This window comes from Scyliorhinus torazame, chromosome 16, assembly GCF_047496885.1.
Source record: "Scyliorhinus torazame isolate Kashiwa2021f chromosome 16, sScyTor2.1, whole genome shotgun sequence".
NCBI lineage: Eukaryota > Metazoa > Chordata > Chondrichthyes > Carcharhiniformes > Scyliorhinidae > Scyliorhinus > Scyliorhinus torazame.
Genome location: NC_092722.1, coordinates 15,462,884 through 15,489,571, shown reverse-complemented (window position 1 = coordinate 15,489,571; position 26,688 = coordinate 15,462,884). Strand labels below are relative to the sequence as shown.

The following is a 26,688-nucleotide window of genomic DNA, read 5'->3' as shown; positions in this document are numbered from 1 at the left end:
CCGCCACGGCGGCCAACATCGCTGGATGATCGGAAAACATGACGGCCTGGTGGGGGGGGGGGGGGGGGGGGGAAACGACGACAGATCATCATTGCCCATATCCCTCCTTCCCCCCAGCCAGGTGGCATGGACCGCATGGGTCCAACTGTTGGAGGCTGGCACCTGGCCAGGTGGACCATCTCACATGCCCTCGCACCCCCCCTCCCCGGCACGGACCCCCCCCCCCCAACCTCCTCCCCGGCACGGACCCCCCATCCCCCTCCCCGGCACGGACCCCCCCAACCTCCTCCCCGGCACGGACCCCCCATCCCCCTCCCCGGCACGGACCCCCCATCCCCCTCCCCGGCACGGACCCCCATCCCCCTCCCCGGCACGGACCCGCTGGTGGGTCGGAGAATGACGCCCCTGGTCTCTCAAACCTCCACATAAAGGAGATTTAATGTTTTTTACATTTCATTCAGGAATATAAGATGATGCCTAGAGTTACACCTCAGATAGCCTGGAAATTTTGTGGTGTGATTTTATCGAGTTAACATTTGCTTGAAATCCTATTGTTTCCTATTTTATTTGAGGCATTATCACATTTATAATAAATGAGTAGTGCTTTTGCTAAAATCATGGACAGAGGAATTTGATGTAAACATATTAAGTGTTCGTAAAGCAAAATTACACATGGAAATTTCAAGCTGTTTATGTAACAAGGTCACTCTCTAGCCAACTTGCAGGGATGGATTTTATTTTACCTGCAAATGGCAGACAATCACAAGTAAATCCGAGCCACTTATTTTCCAGGATGAGGTACAACAGCCTCATAATTTGTGACTTAGTATGTTAGTGGCTCTGACTATTCCTGAACACTTAAATGTCCATAACAGCCCAGAATTGTTGGCCATGATATACTCAGCACAGAAAGGTCACGCTGACTTGCCCTATGATGACGTGTCACAGATACAGTCTGCAAGGAATAAATGGACATAGTATGCTCTGAGAAACTGGCCTCGACAGCTTTAGGCTGACTGCATTCAATTGCAGTGGATGAAAATGCAAGCCTTTTTATGTGGTAACCCGAGTACTGCTGCAGTGAAGCCTATAATATAATAATAATCTTTATCGTCAGAAGTAGGCTTACATTAACACTGCAATGAAGTTACTGTGAAAATCCCCTAGTTGCCACATTCCGGCGCCTGTTCGGGTACACAGAGGGAGAATTCAGAATGTCCAATTCACCTAACAGCACGTCTATCAGGACTTGTGGGAGGAAACTAGAGTACCCGGAGGAAACCCACGCAGACACGGGGAGAACGTGCAGACTCTGCACAGACAGTGACCCAAACGGGAATCGAACCTGGGACCCTGGCGCTGTGAAGCAACAGTGCTAACCACTGTGCTACCGTGCCGCCCATTGCCGCCTATGACTGAACAATGTGATCATGAGCAATGACACTGCAATGCACCTCAGAGATAGGTACCACGGCGTAAGGATAACTGTAATTAAAGCTACTGTAGCTAATTGATTTAGCTCAGTTGGCTGGACAGCTGGTTTATGATGCAGTGCGAGGCAACAGCACGGGATCAAATCCCGTGCCGGCTGAGATTATTCGTGCAGGCCCCGTATACTCGACCTGACCCCTCGCATGAGGTGTGGTGATCCTCATTTAATTCACCACCAGACAGCTCTCCCCCTCAAAGAGGAAAGCAGCCAATGGTCATCTGGGACTATGGCGACTTTTTACAATTTTTACAGCTAATTGAAAAAACAGCAGAGAATCGAGAACAACTGAAACCAAACGGCAGGCACTGATTTTCCCTGGACCATCTGGAGACGCAGTTGGTGAAAGAAATAATACATTCATCATTGATGAAAGATGTACGATCCCTCGCCATTTTCAACCACGTTTCGGCAGCAAATTCAATGGGCCACGGACATAGGACTAATGAAAAGGGGATATCATCACTGCACGAACTGGAGACGTTCAAGAAAGCAATTCCACCATGCACATTCACGTAACAAGCAGGAATGAGCACTAAATGTTGCCATGCCAAGTCTACCCTGCTAACGATTCTGTGACCAAATCTTTAAAACCCCGATGTTCTTCTCTTGGGGTCTGACACTTGCCATTGAAGGGCCTTGCCGAACCAAAAGGAGGTAGAAGAAGCATTACGTTGACAATACAGAGCAGCAAAGAGCCCCTTAGTTGCCACAGACTGTAGGTCGCAGTGTAGCCAAAAGCAGAATTAACTGAAAAAAGTGGCAGCAGAGCGCTGAGAAATCCCACGGGGATACACAAGAAGATTAAGGAGCGATCTAATTGAGGTGTTTAAGATGATTACATTAATTGATAGCGTTGATAGAGGAAAACTATTTCCTGTGGTGGGAGACCAGAACAGAAGAACATAACCTTCAAATTAGAGCGAAGTTATTCAGGGTCAATTTCAGGAAGCACGTCATCACACAAAGGATAGTGGAAATCTTGGACACTATCTGCCAAAAACAACTGTTGAGGTTAGAACAACTGAAAAATTCAAAACTGAGATTAATAGATTTGTTTCCGGGAAGATACAAAGGGTCATGGAACAAAGATGGAATTAAAACTCAGATTAGCCATGATTTAATTGATTGGCAGAACAGGCTTGAGGAGTTAAATGGCCTTCTCCTGTTCCTGTACCACAGGCTCATGCTAAAACCAGGGGCACTATTTAAAAAGTATATCCCTGAAACACATGAATAGAGGAGGGGAAAAAACAAGTTGGGTTCTTATTCTTGATCATTATCCACTAATTCCTGCTGGAAAGTACAGACATCCATGTCATCAGAAGAGGAGAAAATTGGGAATATATGCGTGCGAACCCAGTCTAACATTAAAATCCACCAATGCTGATATTGTGCATTTAATCATCAAGTCACTTTGCACTTCATTGCATCACCTAATTATCAAATTCGCCCCCAACGTATACATTGCATTTCACAAAACCATTTATTTCGCAACAACTCTCCCCACGTGTCCACCCAAAATAGACCGACAAACTTTAAACAAAACCCAGCAAATTAGCCTTCTCATCAACTTGTTAAAATTCTTGGTAATTATGTATTTAATTGGCTGTCTTCAGAATTCATTCTATTTTGCTATTTTTGCTCTGTTTTTCACTAGTACACCACAGGTGCAAGTGGTTTTCCTTTTATAGGAGAGCATTAGTTCAGAGGGACTGAGTATTGGGAATGTTGTAGAATTGCCTCAATGTCAGGCCATACCTCAGCGGTGTCTTTTTTTCAAAAATAAATGACTAAATAGAAGATTCCACAACAGATTCCTTTGACTAAAACTATTGAACCATCTTGAGAAGCAAATTAAATGCTGAGGTCCATTCTCCGGCAAACCAAAATCAAGTATTTTACCACTGGTCTTATTTTACATTTCACAGTACTTGGGAAGATTTAAAGGTCATTTATTTAACTTGAATGTCACATATTTAGGTTCCTGGCTGTTTAAAGCGTCATTTTCACAGCAAGGGGAGCATGATCCTTTACCAAGAAACAATCCAGTAAATGCCAACTGGGATTAAGAATTGGAGTAGATAAAAGAGTTTATATCTGAAGGCCAATTCTTGGCACCTTGCTATCCATATATACATACACACACACACACCATTTAATATCAAACAGACATGATTTCCAATATATTTAAAAAGCACTTTTGATTAATGTATGAAAAATAATTATAATTGCTTCATAAGAGAATATTTTTAAAGTTGGTGGCGGTGACAAAATCCAGCTAAACTGACACATCTGGAGCTAGATATTCACTTCCCGATGGAGCTGCGAATAAGATTGTGAAATGCTGGACCCTACCTTCCTGACACTGTGCCATGTTTGTGTGACCTCCAGGCAGGTCGAGAAGGCCTTGGGTGAAAAACACACACACACACACACACACACACACACACATCTCTTCTGAGGTCGGGATCCCTTGTGACAATCCACAGGAAAATTGTATTTCCTCCCGCAAGCTACTTTTATGTGGTGGTGTGGGTTTTGTAAGTCCGGAAAAAAACCCTCACACACACCTTCTTGGAAAGTTCGTGACCACTAGGGGAAGCCTGTTGAGGAATGAGGAACATTCTAAAAGTTAGTGTAAAATGTTTTGAACTGTTAAATGTCATTATTAGATGCTGGATTGAAATGAAGAGGTGTTTTTAATGGAGTGATTCATCATTGGGCTCTGTCCTGCAATGGCAAGTGAACCATTATATTGACCACCGCTGTGTAAGCTTTGAAATGGATTACAGTACTTATTCCATTGAATAGAGTGCCATAATGCATTTAAAAATGTAGAAAGAGATCCTGACAGCTTCTGATGCTGTAATTTAAAATAAATGTCAGCTCTGTTTAAACAAAAGTTGCATTTGAAAGTTATAAAATCTATGCCCCTGCTTCCCTCCTTTGACTGACAGGTACGCTGATTTGAAATAGAAATGGAAAACCATTCTGTTCTGTCAGTTGCAGGAAATGGAGCTGGAAGCTTTTGTTACGACAGTTGTAGCCATTATGAATGCTTGGTTTCCAAAAATGGCCATGGCTTCAGCTCAGCAGGCGGTCTATTGATCCAGGTAGAACTGAAATTAAGAGACTGCAATGACAGAATATGCATTTGATATGGTTCCTTGCTTGGTGACACACAAAGCAAATGCAGTTAAGTGCTTTCTGCTGTGAATAAGAGAAAGTGAAACCACTTAGCTCCTTCTGATGTGGTGAGGTGCTGTCAATTATAGCAAGTGTTTATAAACATTGTGGTTAGCATCAAAGCAGGGTACTTGAGATGCATTTAAGAATTAAAGGAAAGATAGATAAACCATCCACCAAGCACCTGGCTCTTACGTAATAAAGATGTCAATCACTGGCCAGTGCAATGTATTGTATTGTTGTATGAAATTGAATGGTAGTTTTGCATTTCAAAGGCATTTCAAGGGATTTGAAGTCCTTCCAAGTGTACTTGGCTTTGGAGGAACCCTTTGACACTTGTAACAGCTGCTCTTCAAACACTTTTGTCTGAGGCAGCAGTTATTATTGGATTTGGATTGGATTTTGTTTATTGTCACATGTACCGAGGTACAGTGAAAACTATTTTCTGCGAGCAGCTCAACAGATCATTAAGTACATGAAAATAAAATAAAAGAGAATACATAACAGGGCAACACAAGGTACACAATGTAACTACATAACATTGGAATCCGGTGAAGCGTACAGGGTGTAGTGGTAATCAGGTCAGTCCATAAGAGGGTCGTTTAGGAGTCTGGTAACAACGGGGAAGAAGCTGTTTTTGAGTCTGTTTGTGCGTGTTCTCAGACTTTTGTATCTCCTGCCCGATGGAAGAAGTTGGAAGAGTGAGTAAGCTGGGTGGGTGGGGTCTTTGACTATGATGCCCGCTTTCCCAGGCAGCGGGAGGAGTAGATGGAGTCAATGGATGGGAGGCACGTTCGTGTGATGGACTAGGCTGTGTTCACGACTCTCTGATGTTTCTTGCGGTCTTGGGCCGAGCAGTTGCCATACCAAGTTGTGATGCAGCCAGATAGGATGCTTTCCACAGTGCATCTGTAAACATTGGTAAGAGTTAATGTGGACATGCTAAGTTTCCTTAGTTTCCTGAGGAAGTATAGGCGCTGTTGTGCTTTCTTGCTGGTAGTGTCGATGTGGGTGGACCAGGACAGATTTTTGGAGATGTGTACCCCTAGGAATGTGATGCTGTCAACCATCTCCACCTCGGCCCCGTTGATGCTGACAGGGGTGTGTACAGTACTTTGTTTCCTGAAGTCAATCACCAGCTCTTTAGTTTTGCAGGCAGAGGGATAGATTGTTGTCGCTGCACCACTCCACTAGGTTCTCTATCTCCCTCCTGTATTCTGTCTCATCGTTAATCGAGATGCGGCCCACAATGGTCGTATCATCAGCAAACGTGCAGGTGGAGTTGGAACCAAGTTGGAAGTTGGAGTTGGAACACTTAGTGAAGTGTAAGTGAAAATGCAGTGATCTTTCAAAACTACCTGGACTGCTCTTCAGCTTTCAGACATGGGTTTCTGATGAGGGGGGTATCTCTAATGGGCTGATGTTGTGGGGGGGGGGGGGGGCAGTCTCCGATGGGGGAGTCTCCGATTAAGGTGGCTGCTCTGGGGGTTGGGTCATACTGATGCACGTGTGCTGTGGGGGCTGACCCAATTTTCCTGTAGTGGAGGGGATGCCCCGCTTTGTTGGGGTGGGGGGGCTGACAAGATTAGCATTGTAGGGCAGCAGACCAGGCTGTTCGCTCAATCGGAATCCGGCAAGCTCTCCCCCATGCATGAATTAGCATGGTAAGGGGGAGAGACTCGCATACTGGGTCCCACTCCCAGCCCCAGCGAAGACCAGTCCTGATTCGGCACTGGTGGGAGCACTAAATCTCCAGAAGGGAGAATCTCGGACATGAGGTTTGAAAAGTGACAGATTTCTTACATGCGATTTCACTTTCGACGGACTTACAGCCATAACAAAAGCTTTACATATGTTTGAATTGTGAAGTGAGCAGCTTAACCTCCATTCTCCTGCAATTATATCTTCAGGTTTTCATCTTTTACTTCTGACCTGAATTTTGTATCTGATCCAGGTACTGGTAGTAAATGGAATGATTCCCTACAGTAAATGGCTGCATGTGGCACATCAGAACTATAGTTAGCTGATGCCGTCTTTCCGTGAGCGTAATGTTATGGTCCCACCAAAGTTAATGGAGTTTTGAACGGCTCGTCTACCCCCCTAAAATTGAGAGAACTTTTCTGCAGGATAATTAATGTGTTTTATCAAGTTGAAATTAAGATTAAAAAGCTGAATTCAAAGTGCTACTGTGTTCTGAACAACTTACATGAGCAGCGTAACATGGTAAGTAATATGATAGGATGATTCTGACAGAAACAATTAACTCAACTCTCTCTTAGATCAACAAAATTGGAAATGTACAACTTACCCACATTGATGGCAGGCAAGATAATATCTTCACTTCGCAGCTTGGTTTCTATTCGGTCCAGTTTCTGAGCTTCATACCTCTTTCTACCTTCCTCTTGCAGTTCTGAGCTTTCATACTTTTCAAGTTTATAGGAAAAAAGCAGAAAATTCTATGTTTATTCTGCAACTTTACAGCAGCATTTTTGATCATTCTAGTCAAACCTTTGATTGCTTTTCAACAATTTCTCAAAGAGCTACTTCCAAAATCAATAGCAACAGTGGCTTGCAATTGTACCTGAAATAACAAGGGACTGCACAGCAGTGAAACAGATACCAACTAGAAGTGCGAGATTTGATCGAGGGACTGTTTTTTAAAAAAGAACTGGTTTTGAGTCGGCTTTTAAAGTTGCAGAGAGAAATAACAAGATGGGGGATTCAGGAAAGATGTTCCAAACAGCAGATGCAAGAAAGAAATGTCTCGACCGCCAATATTGAGGGGGCGGATGGGGGGGGGCGGGGGGCACAGTGACCAGATTAGGGGAATGAAGAACAGAGGCTGGAATAGAGGGCTGGAGATTGCAGAGATAAGGTGCAGCAAGGTCACAGAGGAAAAGATTTGTGCATTTTCCTTGTAACCATAGCAGAGCCCAAGCCTAAAACAAAAGCAAAAGACTGGATGCTGGAAATCTGAAATAAAAACGAAAAATGATGAAACACTGAACAGATCTGGCAGCATCTGTGGAGAGAGAAACATTTACATTTCAGGTCGGTGATCCTTCATCAGAAAATCAGACTTCAATCCTAATTGAGACGAGATAATGACAGTTTTACATTGATATGGTGTAATCTGCAGGAGGCAAGTGATACTCTCATAGCCAATGAGTTGTGTCAATATCATAGAGAATTTTACAGTGCAGAAGGAGGCCATTCAGCCCATCGAGTCTGCACCGGCTCTTGGAGAAGAGCACCCTACCCAAGGTCAACACCTCCACACCCTATCCCCATAACCCAGTAACTCCACCCAACACTAAGGGCAATTTTGGACACTAAGGGCAATTTATCATGGCCAATCCACCTAACCTGCACATCTTTGGACTGTGGGAGGAAACCGGAGCACCCGGAGGAAACCCACGCACACACAGGGAGGATGTGCAGACTCCGCACAGACAGTGACCCAAGCCGGAATCGAACCTGGGACCCTGGAGCTGTGAAGCAATTGTGCTATCGACAATGCTACCGTGCTGCCCATCGGTGCAATATAAAAATCCTAACATTGTGGCGGCAGAACAAAGGGAACTTCATTCTAATGGAAGTGCAAAAACATTCAACACTTAGGATCTGGTTAAAAACCTGGAAAAATCTATGCTCCCAAAATCAGTCCATTCCATGAAATGCCTTGAAACATTTTGGTGATAAGACAAAAAATAAAACAGATAATTCTAGTTTGTTACATCCTTCATCTTGATTGCCTTAAAGTGCGCTCAACAAATTAAATGACCAAAAAAAATACATTGATAATTTATTGACACATATTGTTTATAAGCTTTTAACTTTCCAAGATTAGCGGATCAATTTTAATTTGGTACAGTGCAGGCGGTTGACAGAGTGTGTGCGCCTACCAACCCATTTCCTGCTGCTCCTGCCATGTGACCTGAGTCACTTTGAGGGTTGGGTCTCATGGTGTAGTTTGATCCAGCAAGCTAGACGGGGCAGGTCAGCGATTGGGGATGATGGGAAATTGGCTGATTGGGGAAGGCAGGGGGAGGCATAGAAAGCAACCAAGAATTTCTGCGGGAACCAGTAGAAGCATTAGCCTCCCTGAACCTATGAAAATAGAAGATGACAAACGTCACAGGCCAATTTTTGAGTGGCCTCCAAATGTTCTTTCAGAACCAACGGTCAGGCTGCTCAACACAAGTACATCTCTCAACCACAGAATACTATATGTTCTCGTTCGTTTGATCGTACAAGAGCAAGGGGCTGAGATCTGGGTATACCATATCCTTTAGTTTGTCTCTCAGAAATATTCTCAAAGTAAAATGCAAGCTTCCTCCAGACACAAGGTCGTGGGAAACAATCTGACTGTAAGAAGTAATGGAAACATGGTGCAGTTAATGGGAGGACTGGACAGAACGTCAAAAGTTCAATGAAGGCAAGTGCAGGCTAGTACTGATGATATAAAGCCATACGTTTTTAAACCAAAGTAGCTCATATTTATGAAGTGTTGTTTTGAAGTAGAAATGGTTACACTGAGTATTTCCTGGACGTATTTTGCAATTCCTTTTAGATGTCTATTTTTTGTGACAATTTCCTAATGTCCTTCAATCTATAAGTTTTATAGTAAGATTATGATGATAATGGTTAATGAATTGTTATTAAATATGTTAACTGTTCTTCGGACATCAAGTCTTTATTTCAAATCTAATCTAATTGAATGGATGGAATTTTCCCAGTTCAATGGAGCACGTTCGGGGGCGGAGACTTTTTGCACTTGCATTGGAATGAAGTTGACTAGAATGGGGTGGAGACTATGTGGCTGGGAAAATTGCAGAAATCAAGCTGGATTGGGATTCCAAAGTGACCTTGTCTCCTTCCAGCTTTCGAGGATTGTCACAGAATCACAGAATCCCTACAATGCAGAGGAAGGCCATTCGGCCCATCAGGGCTGCGTTGACCCTCCAAGAGTACTCTACCCAGGTCCACTCCCCCCGTCCACCCCACCTTTTCCCCGTAATCTAACGTGCAAATCCCTGGACACTAAGAGAGTGGTTGTGTTGGGAGGATGTGGGCACCGTCCAGGCTGAGCTAGGAAGCTCGATGATTTATATAAGGTGGCAACTAGGAGTGATTTTGAACATAGATTCCTTCTTTCCCAATAGAGCCAGAGTCCTGTGCCATGTCTACAACCTGGCAGGTTGGAGAAGCCAAGTGCACAGAGGGAAAAATATCCTCAGTGAAACTGACATTTGAAGAGGTTCTGATCGGTCACAGTGAAGATCTCCAGCCATGGCCAGGTGAGAGGCCAGTGTGTAAAACAGTTCTTCTGACAGACAGTGCTATCACTGCTTGACAGGTTGTTACCAACCACTTGGAAGGAACTTCAGGTGTCTAGTTCTTCATTCATTTTCAGATGCATTTCACTGCTGCCAGTCTTCGGACCTCTGCTCGGGGTCTAGGGCAAGAGGCTCAATACTGCCACCTGTAGCAGCTGCCTTCTCTTCAGCCAAATGTTCCTCAACAAGGCAGAATATATGGCCACAAGATTAAACGGAGGCATTCCCACTGCCAGCCCCCCAAACCATAACTTCCAATTCCCAGAGGGGATACCCCAAAGGAGCGCTGAGGGAACTAACTCTCCAGAGGTCCCGACATAAGGACTGCACAACAATTTTCAAACTTCCATTGGGCAATTATCCTGCACCGGGAATGATCCGATGCTCCGATTTAGATAGCAGTCTTTGGATGGTTCCAACTGTCTTAGAAAACTAGTTACGCAGAAAAGGTTAGAAGAATTAAAATTACTTCTAACTCCTGGGTAACTACACATGTGACCACCCCGCCCTACGGTATTTCTGGCGAAAGCCCAACCTCTTCAGGTGACCCTCTCTGACACCCGACTATCCCCAACCCCCCAGGCTTCCCTCCTGACCCCCCCTGACTTCCCATCCTCCAAACTACCCCCAATCATCACCCCACTGACCAATCAACCCTTTCCCATTGACCACCTGACCCTGCCGCATTGAGCACATGAGCCCCAAACCACCTGACTCCCCTCCACTGACCACTCGCCCCATTCTACACCCCTACCTCTCATCCAATGCACTCCCTCAACCTGCCACTTACCTTACACAATTACCTTCTCCCTGGATTCTCAAAGGGGCTGGACCTTTAAACTTACCTAGTCCTGTACTAAGAGGGCTTGTGGGATGGGCAACAAATGTTGGCCCTGACAGCGATGCCCACATCCCGTAAAAAGAATTCTTTAAAAATTCCCTCCTCTGACAAACTGGCCAGATCAGCTTGCTCACCCTCCGTAATTGATTGGGCAGCCCGAAGACAGGCTGTTAAATGGTTCCCTTTGGTAAAGAGCAACTGCAAGACCCACTAATTGGAGTCTTGGGTTTGCTACCATAAAATAGTTCCACTATTGCACCAGAGACAAAGGCAGTAAGATTCTGCCCAATCAGTCTACTTTGCAAATTAATCTCAATTAAAATATGTTCCTTCATTCGAACATAAAGATATCATGCTAAAGAGACGCTAAAACGTATCCATGAAAGAGTTCACCATATCCAGACCATGGCTGGAATTTTATGGTGCCTCCCACTGGCCGGATGGCCCAGGACACAAATCCGACCAAAACCATTATTCTACGCAGTTCCGTTCCCCCGAATGAAACCCTTAATTTTCCAAGAGATACCGGTGTGTTGTTTATTTACATTATTTACAGACTTTATCTCAGATTTTCAACATTTGTGCCTGTCTTTTAACACTGTTGTGTAGGGGCAGCACAGTGGCTCAGTGGTTAGCCCTGCTGCCTGACGCGCCGAGGTCCCAGGTTTGACCCCGGCTCTGGGTCACTGTCCGTGTGGAGTTTGCACATTCTCCCCGTGTTTGCATGGGTTTCGCCCCCACAACCCAAAGATATGCAGGGTAGGTGGATTGGCCACGCTAAATTGCCCCTTAATTGGAAAAAATTAATTGGGTACCCTAAATTTTTTTATTTAAAAACACTTGTGTACGACAGCGGCCTAACAGGATTGGCTTCTTCTCCCCTCCCAACCCCAGAGATTAGACGGTATAGATGTTTTTCAAGCCGGCATTAGCACAATGGGCCGAATGGTCTCCTTCTCTAGCCTAAATCTCTATGGTCCTATGAGCAGAAAAGGGCTTGTCAAAACAGTTTCCAATACAGACAGTGTTTCGCTCTAACCTCCAAAACATCACACGTAATCACACTTCAGCTGCTGGATGATTTCCTCCAACAGGTAGAGGAGTTCTTCTGTAGTGAATAAAATAAAGACAGTCTTGCATTTACACAGTGCTTTTCATGACCACGGGACGTTTCAAAGTGTTTTTTAGCCAATGAGCAGTCCTCCCCATTGGAAACTAATGACAGAAAAAGAAAAGCCACAATGACCTGGCAGCTATTTACTTCTCAACCAACATCAATTAAATGAGTTATCTAGTCATTATCACACTGCTGTTTGCGGGACCTTACTGATGTGTTGGGTGCTCTGGATTCATGGAACACATACAGGCCACCAACACTTAAAATAGTGCAACACTATTTTATTAAGTTAGAAACTGTAGAACATACTTTCACTGTGGGTTAACACGATGTTAGATTAAACTAAAGACCTATGCCTGTCCTAACCAGTCTATGCACTCAGCACATGGTGAAGATCTGTGCTGTAAGCTGTAAGCTCTGTCCTTCTGAGAGGCTGCATCCCGAATGAGCGGGAACTCTGATGCCCTCTGTCTATATAGTGAGTGTGCTCTAACTGGTGATTGGCTGCGGTGTTGTGTGTGTTGATTGGTCTTGCTGTGTGTCCATCAGTGTGTGTGTCTGCACCATGATATACTGGTGTATATTGTGACACTTACTATGCACAAATTGGCTGCCCAGTTTCGAATATTACAACAGTGCTCACATTTCATTGTCTGTGAATAGCGGTGGGACATCCCGGGGCCATGAAAGCCGGCGTTTAAATCCAAGTCTTTCTTCCTTTTGCTGTAAGTGAGAAAACGAACCAAACCTTTAATTTCCCCAGACTAATGCAAATTAGGTTTGAGTGAGCTGTAACTCTGAAATGGCAGCTCCCACTGCTCCTTAGTTCCTATGTAATCAGAACTCAGGCCTCAATGGAAATTAACAGTGCTCCTTAGATGTACTGATGGAATTCTATTGTTTAATCATTCTAACTCTCTTTTCAGAGATTATATATTTAAAGTCTATACTTAATTACCAAGCATGTACCACTGAGCTTCAAGTTGCACCTGATACTTTGAAGATGTACCTGCACTGCCACCCACCCCCATCGCCTGATCCCCTCTTCACCCACATAAGCCATTAGATGAGTAAATATAGTTGTGGAAAAGGGATTATTTTCATTTTCCCCGAGTTACAACAGAAAGCACCATGAGGAGGGCTGTGGCAGAGAGATGGATGCAAACTTGGTTTAATTTATAATGGCGTGAGGGTGTGCCTCAGCTCCAACATGACAACAGCACCAGTTATGTTACCTTTGCTTCTCAGACAAGGGAAAAACAGCTGTTCAACCTCAAGTCTCAGGTGTTGCAGCAAGAATCTTACACCAGGGAAGAACGATGCCTTCTTCCACAATTGGAATTAAGCTACATCATTGAAAAAGAGCAGGGGGGGTTATTTGTCTATATCTGGCTGTGCTGCATCTGGCTGCTCAATGTCCAATTTTGACTTAATAAAAATACAGTCCCTAGTATCCACTAGCTTTGCAGCTGCCTGTTGTAAAAATGGGCACTGCAGCATGTACCATTAGACATTTTATATTTGATTATCTTTATTCACCTATTCTATTTCCTGACGGTTTCAGTGCAGCCAGTTGTGTGTGGATTTGCACTAAACAGTGAAGGTAACAAACATGCTCCTTTGCGCAATCTTAATAGAAAGGCCACCTTCCAGAAATAGATATTTGCTTGTCTAACTCATCAACCACTCATTTATTTTTTAATATACAAGTACCCAATTATTTTTCTTTTTCCAGTTAAGGGGCAATTTAGCCTGGCCAATCCACCTACCCTGTGCATCTTTGGGTTGTGGGGGTGAGACCCATGCAGACACGGGGAGAATCTGCAAACTCCACTCGGACAGCGACCCAGAGCCGGGATTCGAATCTGGATCCTTGGTGCCATGAGGCAGCAGTGCCAACCACTGCGCCGCCCCTTCACCAACCACTCATAACCGTTTTGATGCATTCTTATCTGGGGGAAAGACCTATTTTAGCTTAGTCGGGTGAGATGCTCGTCCATCAATTGTGGTAGCTGATTCAATGGTAACTTTTAAAAGAAAACTAGATAAATAGTTAAAGAGAATAAATTTGCAAAGCAATAGGGAAAGAGCGGTGAGGTAACCGAAGGGCTCTTTCAAACAGGTGGCTCGTGGGCTGAAAGTATCCTTCTGTGCTGTCAGCCTCTCTGAAATGCACTGCTTCCGATGGGAGAGCAGCGCTGGATAGTGACAAATTGCACACAAGGTAATCAATCCAGTGCTAGAACATCACCAGCCCAATTGAGAAAAGCTAAATAAATCAGAGATGAACAAAGGAAACGATGAGGAATGAAACATTGGTGAAATGTGAAATTAGAACATCAAACACAAAAGAAACCTAGTTGAGTCAACTTCATTGAAAAATCATGCACTTTTACAATTTTGATGCTCTTTTGCTATATTTTTAATTTTTTATCAACTTATGGGTCAGATTTTGGTGGAACATTCTGTATATCATCTTGTATTATGAGGAACAATGGGACCTCTTTCCATATCGGGTGCCCCCACCCTCTCAAGGTCTGATCCCAGAAATGCTCCCTTCCCCCTTAGCCTCTCCATTAAGACATTTACCCACATTCCCCCACACCCTCCTCCCCGGTCCTCATCTTCCTTCTCTAGTGTGAGGCCAAGTCCCGCTATCCCACAACCATTCCCCCCCTGCAAAAAAAGAACAGAAAAAAGAAAAAAAAAGAAAAGACAGCGGCGAACGCACACACACACACACACACACACACACGAAGAGACACACACACACCCCTGGTTCTGGCAGCTCTCTGAGACAGGGCTGCTCTTTGGAGCGTCAAACGGCAGTGGAGCTGCTGTGATCGAGGGGTATTTGTTCACTGCTGACTGTTCGGGTGGCGGGGCAGACAACTCTGCCATCCAAAAAATTTTCTACTTTTAATTCAGATTTCTATCGTGTATCTATTTTCCTACTTCCTCTCACCTTTTAAAAAATTCCCATCTTTACAAAATTAAAAGAAATGTACATAGTTACCTCGATGGAAGGAACTTCAACCACTTTATCTACATTCTCCAGGGACAGCGCCACATACCAAAGTGTTGCCCTGTTGGTCAATCGCTTAGCACCTGTGACAAGGAAACATCTTTTTTAAATACAAATCATTTAGAACAATAATATCCATTTGTATTGCAGCTTCAGTATAATAAAGTGCCCCAAGGCGTATTGTTGGAACACAATCAGGTTGTGCTGGACACTGAGCCATACAAAGAGATATTTTAAAAAGGTAACCAAAAGCATGGTCAATTCCAGTCTTTACTATCTAGGCAGTTGAAGACATGCATGTCAACGGTGGAACGAAGGAAAAAGGGGACAACAGAAATCTAGAACAAAGATTGGGTAACGCTAGAGATTCTGAGCAGGAAATAGCCCCAATCCCAAATGCACAAAGCTACACAATGACACTTTCACATCACAATTGGAGTTGGCATGTGGCTGCATTAACAACAGAAGGTAAAAGTGTTGCCAATTAATTTTACAGAAATAAGACCTGCATCTATATAGTGGTTCATCGTGTTTCTTAGAAATTACATAGAATACACCACACAGAACTGTAGGGGCATATATCACACATTATCATGGTACATAGGTAACAAGCAAGTATTCCAACACATTAACACAATGAAACTGCTGGAACCACTCAGCAGGTCAGGCAGCATCGGTGCAGGGAAATAGAGTTAATAGATGTGATCTAACCAAATTGGAACATAGTCCTGTGACAAGCACAGGAAAACAGCCGTAAAACACCATGCTATCTATCAGGACACTGTTTTAATTCGGGGCCTCATTGGGGAACAACCTGCTGAGGCCGCACCAAGTCCCGTTACCTGGACTGAGGAGCTCTGCTTGCCGAAGTTGTTCAGTGCAGGAAGAGATCGGAATGCCCCCGCCCCCCCCCCCCCCCCCCCACCCACCCCCGGACGCGGCCCCGACCCCCCACAAAGCCTCAACTTGCCTTTAACAGGGTCCTCAGAACCCTGCCCCCGCATCCCACCTCACACATGTAAGGCACCCCCGAGTCCGATCCCTGCCGTGGGAAAAATGTCAGCCTGGCACCTTGGCAGTTCTTCTTCCAGCCTGGCAGAGCCAGCCAGGCACCTTGGCAGAGCCAGGGTAGCAGTTCCAGGGTGCCAGGCTGGCAGTTCTAGGGTGCCTGGGTGGCACTAGCAGTGCCAGGGTGGCACTAGCAGTGCCAGGGTGTCACCTTGCCCACAGGGCAACCAGCTGGAGGCCGCTGATCCCCTGGTAGACCCCCCCCCCCCACAAGTGGGGGGTCTCCGGGGTGAAGGGGTTAGATCCCAAAAACTCAGGTAGATGAGGGGAGCGCATACTAGAATTAGCTATCTCACTCTAATATGCAGATTTGTAAAATAGTGATCCCGCCCACAATGGGCGGGATTCAGATCGTGAGCTCTCCCGCGATCAGGTTAGATCTCACGAGACGTAACGAGGCAGGTAGACCCCGAAAGAGGGATCGCCCGGTATCTACCGGCCACACCACCTTTCAGGTGCAACGCGGCCGGTAGATCTCGCCCACTGTTTCAGGCTGATGACCCTTCATCAGAACCGAAGAAAAAAATGTTAAGTCTCCAATTAGCAAGGGCAGGAACGATACCACAAGCATGGATGTATCAAGGAGCCAATGAGGGGTGTGTGTGGGGGGGGTGGGGGGGTGAATGGTGCTAGACAGGGTGTTATGTAATGAAACCTCCAGGAAAATGCATACCACTGGCAAGCCAGGGGCTGGAACTGTGATTATACAAATCTGCTATTTGTAATTTTAGTTACAGTTTAAAAAAAATCTGACTCTGTGGCGTCTTTTACCCACACATTAGTCAAACCTGTGCATCTGAAAAAGTAACAAAAAATGCCGGAAATATTCAATAGGGCAGGCAGCATCTGTGGAAAGGGAAATTGAGTAAATGTTCCAGGTCGATGATTTTTTGTTATTTCTTCTGCTTTTTAAAATTTAGAGTACACAATTATTTATTTTTTCCAATTAAGGGGCAATTTAGCATGGCCAATCCATCTAACTAGCATATTTTTTTAGGTTGTGGGGGTGAAACCCACGCAGACACGGGGAGAATGTGCAAACTCCACATGGACAGTGACCCAAGGCCCGGATTATTTCTGACCGGCTGTACATCTCCAGCATTTTCTATTTTTATTTCCGATTTCCGGCAGCTTTTGCGCTGCATAACTGGGGCTTGCCAACTGAAAATCATGACTCTAACATTCTGAATCTGTGAATGTTAATGAGATTTCTGTCTCCGTTGCTGAACTGGATGTTGTGTTTGGTGTTAAAAGCTTCGAGCCTCATTGTTGTCCATTGATTCCCAGCACAATGTGCTCCTGATTTGAGCAAGGCTGTAAGCAATAAACTAAGATAAGGGAGGGATGCTGGGATGTAACACAGCTGTCCTGGCCCATCCAAGTCTGTTTGTGACTATTTAATGTCAGGCAATAAATTAGCACATGGGGTTCGAGTGTTACAACACCATCAATGTTACAGGTTTATTCAGGTCAGCTAAAGCTTGCTCATATTAAATCTGTCGGGAAACACAAGTAACACTTATAAACTGTTATTTTCAACCAAATCTATCAATTCCCCTGTTGTATATTGTAGCAACAGACAAGTTAAAACACATACTAGAAGGGCTTGCATTTGAATTTTTCGACTGAAAAATATTCAAAACACAATAGGCACGATTTTCCCACCATGTTACGCCCAGTACCGATCTCGATGCACCAGGAGCATAGTGGGAGAGGCACAAACTGGGCATCGCGTTGAGTGCAAAACTGGGCAAGTCACCCGACCCTTGGTGCCCGGCACGATCTGGATCACGCCCTTTCTGGGATAATAGGATCTGGATCACACCCTTGCTGGGATAATAGAATCTGGATCACGCCCTCGCTAGGATAATAGGATCTGGATCACGCCCTCGTTGGTATAATAGAATCTGGATCACAGCCTCGCTGGGATAATAGGATCTGGACCATGACCTCGCTGGGATAATAGAATCTGGATCACGCCCTCACTGGGATAATAGGATCTGGATCACGCCCTCGCTGGGATAATAGGATCTGGATCACACCTCGCTGGGATAATAGGATCTGGATCACACCCTCACTGGGATAATAGGATCTGGATCACGCCCTCGCTGGGATAATAGGATCTGGATCACGCCCTCACTGGGATAATAGGATCTGGATCACGCCCTCGCTGGGATAATAGAATCTGGATCACGCCCTCACTGGGATAATAGAACATAGAACATAGAACATAGAAAATACAGCACAGAACAGGCCCTTCGGCCCACGATGTTGTGCCGAACCTTTGTCCTAGATTAATCATAGATTATCATTGAATCTACAGTGCAGAAGGAGGCCATTCGGCCCCCTGAGTCTGCACCAGCTCTTGGAAAGAGCACCCTACCCAAACTCAACACCTCCACCCAACACCAAGGGCAATTTGGACATTAAGGGCAATTTATCATTGGCCAATTCACCTAACCCGCACATCTTTGGACTGTGGGAGGAAACCGGAGCACCCGGAGGAAACCCACGCAGACACGGGGAGGACGTGCAGACTCCACACAGACAATGACCCAAGCCGAAATCGAACCTGGGACCATGGATCTGTGAAGCAATTGTGCTATCCACAATGCTACCGTGCTGCCCTTAAGAACAAATAAATCTACACTATATAATTTTCCCGTAATCCATGTACCTATCCAACAGCTGCTTGAAGGTCACTAATGTTTCTGACTCAACTACTTCCACAGGCAGTGCATTCCATGCCCCCACTACTCTCTGGGTAAAGAACCTACCTCTGATATCCCTCCTATATCTTCCACCTTTCACCTTAAATTTATGTCCCCTTGTAATGGTGTGTTCCACCTGGGGAAAAAGTCTCTGACTGTCTACTCTATCTATTCCCCTGATCATCTTATAAACCTCTATCAAGTCGCCCCTCATCCTTCTCCGCTCTAATGAGAAAAGGCCTAGCACCCTCAACCTTTCCTCGTAAGACCTACTCTCCATTCCAGGCAACATCCTGGTAAATCTTCTTTGCACCTTTTCCAGAGCTTCCACATCCTTCCTAAAATGAGGCGACCAGAACTGTACACAGTACTCCAAATGTGGCCTTACCAAAGTTTTGTACAGCTGCATCATCACCTCACGGCTCTTAAATTCAATCCCTCTGTTAATGAACGCGAGCACACCATAGGCCTTCTTCACAGCTCTATCCACTTGAGTGGCAACTTTCAAAGATGTATGAACATAGACCCCAAGGTCTCTCTGCTCCTCCACAATGCCAAGAACTCTACCGTTAACCCTGTATTCCGCATTCATATTTGTCCTTCCAAAATGGACAACCTCACACTTTTCAGGGTTAAACTCCATCTGCCACTTCTCAGCCCAGCTCTGCATCCTATCTATGTCTCTTTGCAGCCGACAACAGCCCTCCTTACTATCCACAACTCCACCAATCTTCGTATCGTCTGCAAATTTACTGACCCACCCTTCAACTCCCTCATCCAAGTCATTAATGAAAATCACAAACAGCAGAGGACCCAGAACTGATCCCTGCGGTACGCCACTGGTAACTGGGATCCAGGCTGAATATTTGCCATCCACCACCACTCTCTGACTTCTATCGGTTAGCCAGTTCGTTATCCAACTGGCCAAATTTCCCACTATCCCATGCCTCCTTACTTTCTTCATAAGCCTACCATGGGGAACTTTATCAAATGCCTTACTAAAATCCATGTACACTACATCCACTGCTTTACCTTCATCCACATGCTTGGTCACCTCCTCAAAGAATTCAATAAGATTTGTAAGGCAAGACCTACCCCTCACAAATCCGTGCTGACTATCCCTAATCAAGCAGTGTCTTTCCAAATGCTCAGAAATCCTATCCTTCAGTACCCTTTCCATTACTTTGCCTACCACCGAAGTAAGACTAACTGGCCTGTAATTCCCAGGGTTATCCCTAGTTCCTTTTTTGAACAGGGGCACGACATTCGCCACTCTCCAATCCCCTGGTACCACCCCTGTTGACAGTGAGGACGAAAAGATAATTGCCAACGGCTCTGCAATTTCATCTCTTTCTTCCCATAGAATCCTTGGATATAACCCGTCAGGCCCGGGGGACTTGTCTATCCTCAAGTTTTTCAAAATGCCCAACACATCTTCCTTCCTAACAAGTATTTCCTCGAGCTTACCAATCTGTTTCACACTGTCCTCTCCAACAATATCGCCCCTCTCATTTGTAAATACAGAAGAAAAGTACTCGTTCAAGACCTCTCCTATCTCTTCAGACTCAATACACAATCTCCCGCTACTGTCCTTGATCGGACCTACCCTCGCTCTAGTCATTCTCATATTTCTCACATATGTGTAAAAGGCCTTGGGGTTTTCTTTGATCCTACCCGCCAAAGATTGTTCATGCCCTCTCTTAGCTCTCCTAATCCCTTTCTTCAGTTCCCTCCTGGCTATCTTGTATCCCTCCAATGCCCTGTCTGAACCTTGTTTCCTCAGCCTCACATAAGTCACCTTTTTCCTCTTAACAAGACATTCAACCTCTCTTGTCAACCATGGTTCCCTCACTCGACCATCTCTTCCCTGCCTGACAGGGACATACATATCAAGGACACGTAGCACCTGTTCCTTGAACAAGTTCCACATTTCACTTGTGTCCTTCCCTGCCAGCCTATGTTCCCAACTTATGCACTTCAATTCTTGTCTGACAACATCGTATTTACCCTTCCCCCAATTGTAAACCTTGCCCTGTTGCACGTACCTATCCCTCTCCATTACTAAAGTGAAAGTCACAGAATTGTGGTCACTATCTCCAAAATGCTCCCCCACTAACAAATCTATCACTTGCCCTGGTTCATTACCCAGTACTAAATCCAATATTGCCCCTCCTCTGGTTGGACAATCTACATACTGTGTTAGAAAAGCTTCCTGGACACACTGCACAAACACCACCCCATCCAAACTATTTGATCTAAAGAGTTTCCACTCAATATTTGGGAAGTTAAAGTCGCCCATGACTCCCACCCTATGACTTCTGCACCTTTCCAAAATCTGTTTCCCAATCTGTTCCTCCACATCTCTGCTACTACTGGGGGGCCTATAGAAAACTCCTAACAAGGTGACTGCTCCTTTCCTATTTCTGACTTCAACCCATACTACCTCAATAGGGTGATACTCCTCGAACTGCCTTTCTGCAGCTGTTATACTATCTCTAATTAATAATGCCACCCCCCCCACCTCTTTTACCACCCTCCCTAATCTTATTGAAACATCTATAACCAGGGACCTCCAACAACCATTTCTGCCCCTCTTCTATCCAAGTTTCCGTGATGGCCACCACATCGTAGTCCCAAGTACCGATCCATGCCTTAAGTTCACCCACCTTATTCCTGATGCTTCTTGCGTTGAAGTATACACACTTCAACCCATCTCCGTGCCTGCAAATACTCTCCTTTGTCAGTGTTCCCTTCCCCACTGCCTCATTACATGCTTTGGCGTCCTGAATATCGGCTACCTTAGTTGCTGGACTACAAATCCGGTTCCCATTCCCCTGCCAAATTAGTTTAAACCCTCCCGAAGAGTACTAGCAAACCTCCCTCCCAGGATATTGGTGCCCCTCTGGTTCAGATGCAACCCGTCCTGCTTGTACAGGTCCCACCTTCCCCAGAATGCGCTCCAATTATCCAAATACCTGAAGCCCTCCCTCCTACACCATTCCTGCAGCCACGTGTTCAACTGCACTCTCTCCCTATTCCTAGCCTCGCTATCACGTGGCACCGGCAACAAACCAGAGATGACAACTCTGTCTGTCCTGACTTTCAACTTCCAGCCTAACTCCCTAAACTTGTTTATTACCTCCACACCCCTTTTCCTACCTATGTCGTTGGTACCAATGTGCACCACGACTTCTGGCTGCTCCCCCTCCCCCTTAAGGATCCTGAAGACACGATCCGAGACATCCCTGGCCCTGGCACCCGGGAGGCAACATACCTTCCGGGAGTCTCGCTCGCGACCACAGAATCTCCTATCTATTCCCCTAACCATTGAATCTCCTACAACTATTGCTTTTCTATTCTCCCCCCTTCCCTTCTGAGCCCCAGAGCCAGACTCAGTGCCAGAGACCTGGCCGCTAGGGCCTTCCCCTGGTAGGTCATCCCCCCCAACAGCATCCAAAACGGTATACTTGTTTTGAAGGGGAACGGCCACGAGGGATCCCTGCACTGTCTGCCTGTTTGTTTTTTTCCCCCTGACTGTAACCCAGCTATTCTTGTCCTGTACCTTGGGTGTGGTTACCTCCCTGTAACTCTTCTCAATCACCCCCTCTGCCTCCCGGATGATCCGAAGTTCATCCAGCTTCAGCTCCAGTTCCCTAACACGGTCTTTGAGGAGCTGAAGTTGGGTGCACTTCCCGCAGGTATAGTCAGTGGGGACACCGGTGGTATCCCTCACCACCCACATCCTACAGGAGGAGCATGTAACTGGCCTAGCCTCCATCCCCTCTTACCTTAAAGAATATAGCTGCTGTGTGGACTAACTAGATCTCCGCCCTCCGACTCTGCTCCCAGTCAGCTACACTTCCTGTAAACACCTGGCTCTCTTTGCACTCTTTGCGGAAATGTCGGAAACAAAATGAAAGGAGCACCTTACTCCCTCCTCACCTAACTCCCTCGGTCACCAAACTCTCACTATCGCACTCAAAAAGCACCAAATTCAGCACTCAGTGCAAACAAAGTCTGCACTGTAGGGGATCACTTTTATACTGTGAATCTAGCCTCTGAAAAACTGGCCTAATCCAATTAACTAATTAACAAGCTCCAGCTGCAAGTGCCTAGAAGTAGAAGCCTGTTTAAAGCTGATTGAAAATTCACCTTCTTCTAAACCAAACAGCAACTTTAAAGTTAATTAACTAAATAAAAGAAAGACTAAACTTTAGATAAAAATGAAGCCTTATACTCCCTCGGTCACCAAACTCTCACTATCGCACTCAAAAAGCACCAAATTCAGCACTCAGTGCTGGGATAATAGGATCTGGACCATGTCCTCGCTGGGATAATAGGATCTGGATCACGCCCTCACTGGGATAATAGGATCTGGATCACGCCCTCGCTGGGATAATAGGATCTGGATCACGCCCTCACTGGGGTAATAGGATCTGGATCACGCCCTCACTGGGATAATAGGATCTGGATCACGCCCTCGCTGGGATAATAGGATCTGGATCACGCCCTCACTGGGATAATAGGATCTGGATCACGCCCTCGCTGGGATAATAGGATCTGGATCACGCCCTGGCTGGGTAATAGGATTGGATCACGCCCTCGCTGGGATAATAGGATCTGGACCATGTCCTCGCTGGGATAATAGGATCTGGATCATGCCCTCACTGGGATAATAGGATCTGGATCACACCCTGGCTGGGATAATAGGATCTGGATCATGCCCTCACTGGGATAATAGGATCTGGATCACGCCCTCACTGGGATAATAGGATCTGGATCACGCCCTCGCTGGGATAATAGGATCTGGATCACGCCCTCACTGGGATAATAGGATCTGGATCACACCCTCACTGGGATAATGGGATCTAGATCACGCCCTCGCTGGGATAATAGGATCTGGACGATGTCCTCGCTGGGATAATAGGATCTGGACCATGTCCTCACTGGGATAATAGGATCTGGATCACACCCTGGCTGGGATAATAAGCCATGGGGTACGGGCCTCTGGCACGGAGTCTGTCCCTGTTGCTCAGAAGGGAAGGGGGGAGAGGAGCAGAGCATTAGTAATTGGGGACTCTATAGTCAGGGGCACAGATAGGAGATTTTGTGGGAGCGTGAGAGACTCACGTTTGGTATGTTGCCTCCCAGGTGCAAGGGTACGTGATGTCTCGGATCGTGTTTTCCGGGTCCTTAGGGGGGAGGGGGAGCAGCCCCAAGTCGTGGTCCACATTGGCACCAACGACATAGGTAGGAAAGGGGACAAGGATGTCAGGCAGGCTTTCAGGGAGCTAGGATGGAAGCTCAGAACTAGAACAAACAGAGTTGTTATCTCTGGGTTGTTGCCCGTGCCACGTGATAGTGAGATGAGGAATAGGGAGAGAGAGCATTTAAACACGTGGCTACAGGGATGGTGCAGGCGGGAGGGATTCAGATTTTTGGATAACTGGGGCTCTTTCTGGGGAAGGTGGGACCTCTACAGACAGGATGGTCTACACCTGAACCTGAGGGGCACAAATATCCTGGGGGGGAGATTTGTTAGTGCTCTTTGGGGGGGTTTAAACTAATGCAGCAGGGGCATGGGAACCTGGATTGTAGTTTTAGGGTAAGGGAGAATGAGAGTATAGAGGTCAGGAGCACAGATTTGACGTCGCAGGAGGGGACCAGCGTTCAGGTAGGTGGTTTGAAGTGTGTCTACTTCAATGCCAGGAGTATACGAAACAAGGTAGGGGAACTGGCAGCGTGGGTTGGTACCTGGGACTTCGATGTTGTGGCCATTTCGGAGACATGGATAGAGCAGGGACAGGAATGGATGTTGCAGGTTCCGGGGTTTAGGTGTTTTAGTAAGCTCAGAGAAGGAGGCAAAAGAGGGGGAGGTGTGGCGCTGCTAGTCAAGAGCAGTATTACGGTGGCGGAGAGGATGCTAGATGGGGACTCTTCTTCCGAGGTAGTATTGGCTGAAGTTAGAAACAGGAAAGGAGAGGTCACCCTGTTGGGAGTTTTTTATAGGCCTCCTAATAGTTCTAGGGATGTAGAGGAAAGGATGGCGAAGATGATTCTGGATATGAGCGAAAGTAACAGGGTAGTTATTATGGGAGACTTTAACTTTCCAAATATTCGGTGACGTTTACGTTAATGATGGAAAGGGATAAGTATACACCGCAGGGCAAGAGTTATAGCTGGGGGAAGGGCAATTATGATGCCATTAGACGTGACTTGGGGGGGATAAGGTGGAGAAGTAGGCTGCAAGTGTTGGGCACACTGGATAAGTGGGGCTTGTTCAAGGATCAGCTACTGCGTGTTCTTGATAAGTATGTACCGGTCAGACAGGGAGGAAGGCGTCGAGCGAGGGAACCGTGGTTTACCAAGGAAGTGGAATCTCTTGTTAAGAGGAAGAAGGAGGCCTATGTGAAGATGAAGTGTGAAGTTTCGGTTGGGGCGATGGATAGTTACAAGGTAGCGAGGAAGGATCTAAAGAGAGAGCTAAGACGAGCAAGGAGGGGACATGAGAAGTATTTGGCAGGAAGGATCAAGGAAAACCCAAAAGCTTTCTATAGGTTTGTCAGGAATAAGCGAATTACTAGGGAAAGAGTAGGACCAGTCAAGGACAGGGATGGGAAATTGTGTGTGGAGTCTGAAGAGATAGGCGAGATACTAAATGAATATTTTTCGTCAGTATTCACTCAGGAAAAAGATAATGTTGTGGAGGAGAATGCTGAGCCCCAGGCTAATAGAATAGATGGCATTGAGGTACGTAGGGAAGAGGTGTTGGCAATTCTGGACAGGCTGAAAATAGATAAGTCCCCGGGACCTGTTGGGATTTATCCTAGGATTCTATGGGAGGCCAGGGAAGAGATTGCTGGACCTTTGGCTTTGATTTTTATGTCATCATTGGCTACAGGAATAGTGCCAGAGGACTGGAGGACAGCAAATGTGGTCTCTTTGTTCAAAAAGGGGAGCAGAGACAACCCCGGCAACTATAGACCGGTGAGCCTCACGTCTGTAGTGGGTAAAGTCTTGGAGGGGATTATAAGAGACAAGATTTATAATCATCTAGATAGGAATAATATGATCAGGGATAGTCAGCATGGCTTTGTGAAGGGTAGGTCATGCCTCACAAACCTTATTGAGTTCTTTGAGAAGGTGACTGAACAGGTAGACGAGGGTAGAGCAGTTGATGTGGTGTATATGGATTTCAGCAAAGCGTTTGATAAGGTTCCCCACGGTAGGCTATTGCAAAAAATACGGAGGCTGGGGATTGAGGGTGATTTAGAGATGTGGATCAGAAATTGGCTAGCTGAAAGAAGACAGAGGGTGGTGGTTGATGGGAAATGTTCAGAATGGAGTACAGTCACAAGTGGAGTACCACAAGGATCTGTTCTGGGGCCGTTGCTGTTTGTCATTTTTATCAATGACCTAGAGGAAGGCGCAGAAGGGTGGGTGAGTAAATTTTCAGACGATACTAAAGTCGGTGGTGTTGTCGATAGTGTGGAAGGATGTAGCAGGTTACAGAGGGATATAGATAAGCTGCAGAGCTGGGCTGAGAGGTGGCAAATGGAGTTTAATGTAGAGAAGTGTGAGGTGATTCACTTTGGAAGGAATAACAGGAATGCGGAATATTTGGCTAATGGTAAAGTTCTTGAAAGTGTGGATGAGCAGAGGGATCTAGGTGTCCATGTACATAGATCCCTGAAAGTTGCCACCCAGGTTGATAGGGTTGTGAAGAAGGCCTATGGAGTGTTGGCCTTTATTGGTAGAGGGATTGAGTTCCGGAGTCGGGAGGTCATGTAGCAGCTGTACAGAACTCTGGTACGGCCGCATTTGGAGTATTGCGTACAGTTCTGGTCACCGCATTATAGGAAGGACGTGGAGGCTTTGGAGCGGGTGCAGAGGAGATTTACCAGGATGT

At 45.8% G+C, this 26,688-nt stretch overlaps 1 protein-coding gene across 4 annotated transcripts in view; it reads right to left on the bottom strand.

The window, feature by feature from the left end:
* Positions 1 to 26,688, bottom strand: part of acot7 (acyl-CoA thioesterase 7) — a 338,851-nt gene that overhangs the window by 210,979 nt on the left and 101,184 nt on the right. For all 4 annotated transcript variants that reach the window (XM_072478002.1, XM_072477999.1, XM_072478000.1 and 1 more), the window contains exons 4-5: positions 14,992 to 15,083; positions 6,987 to 7,101 (exon numbers count right to left, since the gene is read on the bottom strand). In XM_072478002.1, the coding sequence (XP_072334103.1) occupies positions 6,987 to 7,101; positions 14,992 to 15,083 (207 nt within the window). The remainder of the gene's footprint in view (positions 1 to 6,986; positions 7,102 to 14,991; positions 15,084 to 26,688) is intronic.